This window comes from Athene cunicularia, unplaced genomic scaffold (assembly GCF_003259725.1).
Source record: "Athene cunicularia isolate RWA unplaced genomic scaffold, athCun1 SCF_119, whole genome shotgun sequence".
Lineage (NCBI taxonomy): Eukaryota > Metazoa > Chordata > Aves > Strigiformes > Strigidae > Athene > Athene cunicularia.
In genome coordinates, this window is record NW_020799177.1 from 1,628 (window position 1) to 10,616 (window position 8,989).

An 8,989-nucleotide genomic window follows, 5' to 3' on the forward strand; every position below is an offset into this window, starting at 1 on the left:
GACGTCCTGGCCCGGGCGCGAAGCCTGAAGGCTCAGGTTGGGTGACGTTCCCCCCCCTGCAGGTGTTGGTGGGGTGATGTGGTGCAAGATCAGCATGGATGAAGCTCTTTAAAATCCCAGACTCATCTGGGTTTGAAAAGCCCCTGAAGCTCCTCCAGCCCAACCATGACCCTCCCCCTGACCCTTCCCAACTCCCCCAGATCCCTCAGCGCTGGCTCAGCCCGACTCTTCAACCCCCCCAGGGATCCCGGGGACTCCCCCCTGCCCTGGGCAGCCCATTCCAACGCCCAACAGCCCCTTCTGCACAGAAATCCTTCCTCAGAGCCAGCCTGACCCTGCCCTGGGCAGCTTGAGGCCATTCCCTCGGGGCCTGGTGCTGGGGCCTTGGCTCCAGAGACTCATCCCCCCTCTCTGCCCCCTCCTGGCAGGGAGTTGCAGAGGGGGGGTCCCCAGCTCGCTACACCCCATCTCCCCACATCTCGCAGGCCACAGAGGACGATGGAGCTGAGCTTTGGTGGGAAGAGATCCAGGAAGGCGTCCGCAGGGCCAACCAGGACACAGTGGCAGCCAGGAGGAGTGAGTGCTCTCCCTGGTGTGGGTGCTGGGTGCTGCTCCCCCCATCCTGGGAGGGGAGGGTTCTGCTGCAGGGGGGAGGTGAGAAGAGGCTCAACGCCAGCTCCCTTTTCTCCCGCAGTGGCCCTGGGCACCGCCGCCATCAACCAGGCGATCAAGGAGGGGAAGGAGACGCAGACCCTGCAGGTGCTGCACAACCCCGACGTGGGGCTGCGCGGCGTGGTGAGCGCCTGCGCCGCGGCCTACCAGGAGCAGCTTGCGGCTCTGATGGCCACCAAGAGGCAAGAAGGTAAAATCTTTAGGGGCTACAAAAACTTTCCCCGAAGGAGCCTGGGGCTGCCCTTAGCTGTTCAGGGGGAGCAGCGGCACCCCCAGCAGCACCCCCCAGCAGCGCCGCTCCGTCTCTGTGCGCAGGGACCCCGAAGCCGCGCTGGGTCCGGCACAGGCTGACGGATGGGGCCGAGTTCTACCTGAGCCTGCAGAGCTTCGAGGGCACCTGGCAGCACCCATGCGACGGCGGCCTCGTCACCACCCACCTGAGCCGGGAGGAGATCCAGGTATGGGGAGAACGGGGCTCGGTGGTCAAAGAAATTGCCTCAACACTAAAGTTTGGGTTGTTTTTTTTTTTTACTGTTAAGCAGAAATTCTTTATTAGCAGCACTGGGGTCGCCCTGGGGGTTCTCCACTGTGAGGGCTCCTCTGAACTAGCAAGGAACATCAGTTTACACACAAATCATCTATGAAATCTAATGAATATATAACGGGTTGTCTTATGGTAACGAGTTCCTGGAATTTGTTTACACAGACTGAGCATGTGTAGTGAAAATAGGGTGAGGGGTTTCTGTGGTTGAGGGAGGAAGTAAGCAGACTTCTTCACAGCGTTCACTAACTGACCTTCTCTCCAGAGCGTGCGCTGTGAAGGAAAGTCCAGGTGCCTCCTTCCTAAACCAGCAGAATCATCCTCCCTGTAACAGGGTCTCTGCGTCTCTGTTCAAACTCCCTGTAGCTCATTCTGGGAGTTGCCCAAGTGTCCACTGAAGGTCTTGAGTCCCCTCCCGGTGATTTCTGTGGGGAGCCTGATGGGCGTTTTAATCTCACCTAAACAGAGAGACCTAAGGAAACAGTTGAGGAGTCAGGAGTCCTTGAGAAACAAATTAAGCAAAACACAAGCAAAGCTTCCAGACATCACAGCACAGTTTAGTCGTAATAATTGTCAGAAATCTTTTTGTCCGAGCCCTTCCTTCGGGCGCTGGCGGCATCGCCGGGGCTGAGCCGCTGCATCGTGTCCCCACAGTCCGTCGTCACCCGAGTGACAGCGGTGCACGCCCGGGAGCAGCTGTGGGCCTCCAACGTCGCCTTCGTGGTGAGGCTGCAGGCCCGGCTGCGGGGCTTCCTGCTCCGGCGGGACTTCGCGGCACGACGGCGCATCCTGTGGGAGCAGCAGCCGGCCGCCCTCAGGATCCAGGTGACGTAACCAGACTCTGTCCCACCCCTGGGCTGGGGGGCGCAAACCGCAGGCGGCCACTCGCAGCGTCCTCCGGCGAGCGCTGGGGCTTGCCGCTCCGTGCCTTTAATAGCCAGGACTCGCCCAAGGTGCTGCCGAGGGTGATGCGAGGCTTGTTTTTCTCACAGCAGCTGCTTTGGGTGCTGGTTTCCTCCTCTCTTTCCATGCTGCGCTCTCCTCTCCTCTTCCCTCTTTCCCCGTTGCGCTCTCCTCTCCTCATGTGCTCTCTGAAATCCACCTGGACGTCACAGCGACCTCACGCACATCTCAGTAGCTGATTTGTCTTTTTTTTTTTTTCCTGCCCAGGCTTGTTGGAGAGGGTACAAGCAGCGCAGAGCTTACCTGGAGAGGCTGCGCTACCTGCGAGCCAACGCAGATGCTGCAGTAAAGGTTTGGAAGGTTCCTTCACCCTTTGCTCCCGCACTGGGCATCGCCGCCCGCTTCCTCAGCAACAAGCGGGGCGTTTCCCCCTTGCCCAGCAAAGAGGCAGGCATGAGGGGATGGGAGGGGCTCAGGTTGAGGGAGAATATCTTGCAAAAATCCCCACGGTTTTCACCTGCTCGCTTTGGCCAAGCGAGTCCTTCCAGCATCCAACTGCTTGAACGTCTCTGGCAGATCCAGGCGGGCGTGAGGATGTGGCAGGCTCGGAGGAAGTACCAGGAGCGGCTGCGCTACTTCAGGCAGAACGTGAGTGAGGGGATGGCGAGTAAAACTGCTCCTGGGAGCGTGTCACGTCTGTGGGGATGGAGGGGGATGATCCTGAGCGTGGGGTTGGATCTCTGCCCATTAGAGATTGTTGAGGGAGAGGTTGGCCTATCCTTGCGTGGGGACAGAGGGGAAGGAAAAGGTGCCTGGTGGGTCTGGAAACCAAACTATCAGGCTCTGTAAAGTGTGAGGAGAGAGGAAGCACTCCAGTTCTACCAAAAACCAGCGAGGACTTCAAGATGCTCATCGGAGAGGAAGGGAATTTTGGGGGAAAGGGGTGTGTGGTGGCTGTGGGAAGTGAAGCTCTGCCTCTGGAGTTGCGGCAGCGTGTGAAATGCAGCAAGGGGAGGGGAAACGACCCCTAAGGAGGGTGAAATCCTGAAATCCCTCCTGGGTTGTGGAGACCCTCACCCCGGGCATCGGCAGTTTCCCAGCGGTGGGAGGAGCCAGCTGGCTCTCCTTCACTCCCCACATGTTTCAGGGATGCTGTGGGGAAACATCCTCCACCCTCTTGTTTGTCTTGGCAGATTAAAGCTGTAATTAAAATCCAGGCTTTTGTGCGAGCTAACAAGGCCCGTGGGGATTACAGGATGCTGGGTAAGTGCCTGCTCATCTCTGCTCTGAAGTGGTTATAATTAATTGGGAAGGGGACTCTGCCTCCTCCCGTGGTGGGGAAGCAGTGGCAGGCTGGCCACTGGTGTCCCTGTGGCAAGCACAAGAGTGGCAGTGGCTTGGTGGCCCCTTGGCATCAGCCCTGGGGCTGCTTTTGCTGCCCCTCCCAAAGGTTTCCTGGAGAGGTGTTGCAGAACACGGCACCATCTTTCCTCTCCTGGTGTTGCAAGGAAGAGGCTTTTTTGAGGGAGGAGGATGGGGTGTCTTGGTGAGATGGTGGAGGTCTGAGGGCCCACGGTGGGGGTGGCAGCTCAGTTTTCCCCACGAGTGTTGGTGGTGGCACCCCCTGCCTTGCTGCAGTCCACGCCAGGAGCCCGCCACTGAGCATCGTCCGGCGCTTCATCCACTTGCTGGAGCAGAGCCAGCACGACTTCTGGGAGGAGTCGGAGGTGCTGCGGCTGCAGGAGGAGGTGGTGAAGAGGATCCGTGCCAGTCGGCAGCTGGAGAGTGACCTGGACCTCATGGACATCAAGATTGGGCTGCTGGTCAAGAACAGGATCACGCTGCAGGTGGGGAGCGCGGCGGCGGGGAAGGACTGAGCCTGTTCAGCAGTGCAGGGCTGGTCCTCCCCTCCTTGGCAAACCAGCTTGAACTTCTCCCTGCTTTGCTTCTAAAGAGGTTGGAGGGGTTGGGGAGCGTTGAGGTGCCTCTGGCTCCTTTTCCTCAGAAGCAGGGCCAAATGCTGGAGCTTGCCAGCAGTTCCCAACGCTTCTCTCTCCTCGCCCGCGGGTGCAGGAGGTGGTTTCCCACTGCAAGAAGCTGACCAAGAAGAACAAGGAGCAGCTCTCGGAGATGATGTCCATAGACAAACACAAGGGGCTCAAGTCCCTCAGCAAGGAGAAGCGGCAGAAGCTGGAGGCCTACCAGCATCTCTTCTACCTGCTTCAGGTGGGGCTGGCGGGGCTCTGCTGTGTCTGCTGCACCTGGGGGAGCAGTGCGGGGCCCCCTGCCACCCCACAATGCTTGGGCTTAGCTTGGTGTTCCTTGTCCTTGCAGACACAGCCTGTGTACTTGGCCAGGCTGATCTTCCAGATGCCCCAGAATAAGTCCACCAAGTTCATGGAGTCGGTGATCTTTACGCTTTACAACTACGCGTCCAACCCGCGGGAAGCTTACCTGCTGCTCCAGCTCTTCAAGGCAGCGCTGCAGGAGGAGATCAGGTGGGTGCCCCAGTTTGGGGACAGGTCTGGGAAAAAGCTGGACCAGGGGCACCAGCTTGGCTGCGGTCATCTCCTCTGGCTGCTGCCTCCTGCGCTGGAGAACGTGCACACGGGTCCATCCTCTTCCCTGCATCCCTCCTGCGCCCCTCCCCAGGTCCAAGGTGGACCACGTCCATGACATCCTGACGGGGAACGCCACAGTGATCCGGATGGTGGTCAGCTTCTACCGCAACGCGCGCGGGCAGAACGCTCTGCGGCAGATCCTGGGCGGCCCGGTGCAGGAGGTCCTGCAGGACAAGACCCTCAACATCCGCACCAACCCCGTGGACATCTACAAGGCGTGGATCAACCAGACAGAGACGCAGAGTGGGCAGAAAAGGTCAGGCCCAAGAAGTTAGCCTGACTGCAGGGTGATGGGTGTTGGGATGGTGATGGGGAACAGCTGGCGGACGGTCACGAGTGGTGTCCTCAGGGCTCGGTGTAGGGACCATTTCTGTCCCAACATCTTTACTGAGGATCTCCATAAGGACACGGAGTGCGTCATCAGTGAGTTCACAGGTGACACCAAGTGAAACAGGAGTGTCCATCTGCACAATAGGGAGGCTCTACAGAGAGATTTGGCTAGATTGGATCGGTAGGCAATGTCAATGGGATGGGCTTCAAAAGGGTAAGTGCCAGGTCCTGCCCTTGGGCCACAACAACCCCCTGCATGACTACAGGCTTGGGGAGTGTGGCTGGAGCTGTCTGGGGGAGAGAAGGGTCTGGGGGTTCTCAGTGACCAGGAGCTGAACAGGAGCCAGCAGTGTGCCCGGGTGGCCAAGAAAGCCAACGGCATCCTGGCGTGTATCAGCAATAGTGTGAGCAGCAGGAGCAGGGAGGTGACAGTCCCCTGTGCTCTGCACTGGTGAGGCCACACCTGGAGGGTTGTGTCCAGGTTTGGGCACCTCAATATAGAGAGATCTCGAGGGGCTGGAGCGAGGGCAGAGGAGGGCAACGAGGCTGGGGAAGGGCCTGGAGAATAAATCCTGTGAGGAGCCAGGGAAGGAGCTGGGAGTGTTGAGTGTGAGGAGGAGGAGGCTGAGGGGAGCCCTCATCCCTCTCTGCAGCTCCTGACAGGACATTGCAGAGAGGCTGGGGCTGGGCTCTGCTCCCAGGGGATCAGGGACAGGACAAGAGGGAACGGCTGGAAACTGCCCCAGGGGAGGGTCAGGCTGGGCAGGAGGAGAAAATGTTTCCCAGCACGAGTGGTCCGAGAGTGGAACAGGCTGCCCAGGGAGGGGGGAGTCCCCATCCCTGGGGGGTTTAAGGGCCGTTGGGATGAGCTGTGGGGGATGTGAGGTAGGGGAGAGCTTTGTAGAGTCGGGCTGAGGGTTGGACTCGCTGATCCCGAGGGGCTTTTCCAACCTGAAGGATTCTGGGATTCTATCACCTTGTCTTCCATTCACAGCAAGCTCCCATACGAGGTCAGCCCCGAGCAGGCTCTCAGCCACCCCGAGGTCCAACGGCGGCTGGATATTTCTATCCGCAACCTCCTCATGGTGACAGACAAGTTCGTCTCTGCCATCACCTCTTCTGTAGACAAGATCCCGTATGTATCTCGAGGGTTTGTACGTGCACCCCTGCAGCACTCTCGGCTTGAAGGTAGCTTCAGCGAGGCCTTAGAAAGGAGGCTGGGTGACAGGGGACTTCCCCGTCTGTTGGCTGCTGCAGGACTCACTGCACCATCCACAAGGAGAAATCTTAAATATTAGCGGGCGTTGCTGCTTCTGCTCCTCTAGCTATACCCTGGTAGGCTGCGTTGTCTTGCTGCCCCATTTCTGAGCCCTTTACTGGTGTTGAGGTGTCTGCAAGGAAGAAGCTGAGATTTTGTAGTAATCTCAGAGGATAAAGGCTTCCTCCAGGGGTGTCCGGGCAGGCAGCAGGGTAGGGGAGGAGCTGAGGGATGTGGCAGCGGCCAGTCTCTCCTGTGGGCTCCTCCATCACCCCAGGGCTTGCTGCTGCTTGGGGGATGGATGGTAGGGATGGGGCAGCGTGGCCAAGCCTGGTGCTGCCTCATGTGCTGACAAACCTCTCCCTGCCCTCTCCTCAGCTACGGGATGCGCTACGTGGCCAAAATCCTGAGGACATCGTTGGCTGAGAAATTCCCCACGGCCTCGGTGGAGGAGATCGACAAGGTACCCCGGGGTTGGGAAGGTCTGCGTGGCTTTTTTGGGTTCAAGTGTGTGTGTGTGTGTGTGTGTGTGTGTGAAGGGCCCGTATCCCTCTGCAGAAGATCAAGTCTTGACTTAAAAGTGCCTTCAAGTGAAGATTTTTGTTGAGCCACTAAGGGAATGCCAATGGTGGGCTCTTCTCTGTGCTTCCATCCCCTCCGGGAGGGTCCCACCAGGCAGCGCGAGGGTGAAACACCCACCTCTGTGGGCACCAGCCCGTGTGCTCCCCAACACCCAGCCCGTCTTGTGCCCTAGATCGTAGGGAACCTGCTCTACTACCGCTTCATGAACCCGGCCGTGGTGGCCCCCGACGGCTTCGACATCGTGGACATCTCTGCCGGGGTGACGGTGCCTCCCGACCACCGCCGCAACCTGGGCTCCGTTGCCAAGGTGCTGCAGCACGCAGCCGCCCGCAAGGCCTTTGACGGGGAGAACGCGCATCTCTGCGGGGTGAACCAGTACCTGGAGGACACCCACCACAAGTTCAGGTGGGCGCCACGATGACCTCGGGCTGGGAGGGCGGCTACGAGCTGGTGGAAGGGCTTGTTTTTTTTTTTTTTATTTGGAGCTGATCAAATAAGATCCTTCTCTGCAGGAGGTTCATCTCTGCTGCCTGCTGCGTCCCTGAGCCAGAAGAGAGGTTTAACGTGGACGAGTACTCGGAGATGGTGGCTGTGGCCAAACCAGTCATCTACATCAGCGTGGGGGAGCTCATCAACACGCACAAGGTAAGGACATAAAACTCATCCGCAAACCAGTGGCCCCCACTTCTGCTCCCTTCTGGGCTTTCTACCATGGTTCATCACGTTCCTGTATCCCACCACTAGCACAGCTGTTCCTGGTCTTTTTTTCCCTTTTTTAAGTAACGAAATTATCCAGATTCTGCATGTTCTCTGCTGCTTGTTCTTCCCTGAGCCTCACAACCTTGCAGTCCCCTCTAGTGCGAAGGGCATCGATCCTGACCAGCCTTTGCTCCCTGTTTCTTTGCACGCCCCTGACTTTCCTCCCTTGTGCCATCCAGCTCCTGCTCGAGCACCAGGACTCCATCGCGCCGTGCCACGGAGACCCCCTGCACGAGCTTCTGGAAGATCTTGATGAGCTTCCTACGGTCCAGTCCCTTGTTGGTGGGTAGAGTTCTGGGGCCCACCACCCATCCCTGCAGCAGGAGGGTGGCTACAGGGATGCTTTTCTTGCATGAAGTAATAGCTGGATTGCTTTGGGCATGGGGAATCCAGCCCTCCTGAGCACAACGTGGCTACTCGGGCTCTCTCTGACCTTGCAGGGGAGAGCATTTCCAGCCTGGTGGACTGCAGCACTGAGCAGGCGCTCTCCCAGCTCAGCAAAATGGAGATTTCCCTCACCCTCACCAGCAAGCTGGTGCTGGCAGCCAGCAGTGAGGAGAATGACACCAGGAGCTTGCTGCTGAGGTGAGGATGGGCTCTGTGGGCTTCATGGGGGGTTGGGACGCCAGCTGGGATGCTCGAGGCGGGCAAGAAAGACTTAGAAGCCAACTAAATAACATGCTGTTCTGGAGGAGGGGGGTGTGATGGTCTGGAGCGGATGCCTGACCTCCCCCTCTGCTCTCTAGCACCAAGCAGATGCTGGTGGACGTGATCCAGGCCCAGCCAGGAGATTCCCTCCCGGAGATCCTGTGGACACCGGCCTCGGAGCATGAGGTGGGATGCACGAGGCTGCTGCTGGGGATGAGCTAAAAAACTCGGGGGAAACGGCAAACAAGCTCTCGGCAAAAATCTACCCTGCTCCTCTTGGCTTGGCCACTGATCTTACACTCCAGTGGCTCCATTGTTCAGAGAACACATGTGTGTTTGGTCCAGGAGAGATTTGTATGGCCAGTGGCCAAGGAGACCAAGGAGGGCAACAGCATCCTGGCTTGTACCAGCCCTGGCGTGGCCAGCAGGGACAGGGGAGGGATCTGAGCCCTGGGCTCGGCACTGGGGAGGCCGCCCCTCGATTCCTGGGTTCAGTTTTGGACCCCTCACCCCAAAAAGGCCATTGAATGACTCGAGCGTGGCCAGAGAAGGGCAACGGACCTGGGGCAACTGGGGGGGTTCAGTCTGGAGAAGAGGAGGCTGTCAGCAGCTCCACATTATGCTGGATGGGGACATTCATGCACCCTGCTGGCAAACAGCTCTCCAACGTCTGCT

General features: G+C 58.8%; 1 protein-coding gene across 1 annotated transcript in view; it reads left to right on the forward strand.

Moving 5' to 3' along the window:
* The window catches only part of LOC113490526 (ras GTPase-activating-like protein IQGAP3), a gene marked incomplete at both ends in the record, with an annotated part of 10,119 nt that extends 1,619 nt beyond the window's left edge, over positions 1–8,500 (forward strand). Inside the window, 18 exons of the mRNA XM_026867055.1 lie at positions 429–576; positions 695–862; positions 988–1,130; positions 1,868–2,038; positions 2,384–2,467; positions 2,693–2,764; positions 3,310–3,379; positions 3,755–3,963; positions 4,190–4,342; positions 4,451–4,614; positions 4,769–4,993; positions 6,062–6,202; positions 6,704–6,788; positions 7,080–7,312; positions 7,420–7,552; positions 7,846–7,948; positions 8,107–8,251; positions 8,413–8,500. Of these exons, the coding sequence (XP_026722856.1) occupies positions 429–576; positions 695–862; positions 988–1,130; positions 1,868–2,038; positions 2,384–2,467; positions 2,693–2,764; positions 3,310–3,379; positions 3,755–3,963; positions 4,190–4,342; positions 4,451–4,614; positions 4,769–4,993; positions 6,062–6,202; positions 6,704–6,788; positions 7,080–7,312; positions 7,420–7,552; positions 7,846–7,948; positions 8,107–8,251; positions 8,413–8,500 (2,535 nt within the window). The remainder of the gene's footprint in view (positions 1–428; positions 577–694; positions 863–987; positions 1,131–1,867; positions 2,039–2,383; positions 2,468–2,692; positions 2,765–3,309; positions 3,380–3,754; positions 3,964–4,189; positions 4,343–4,450; positions 4,615–4,768; positions 4,994–6,061; positions 6,203–6,703; positions 6,789–7,079; positions 7,313–7,419; positions 7,553–7,845; positions 7,949–8,106; positions 8,252–8,412) is intronic.
* Positions 8,501–8,989: the final 489 nt, after the last annotated feature.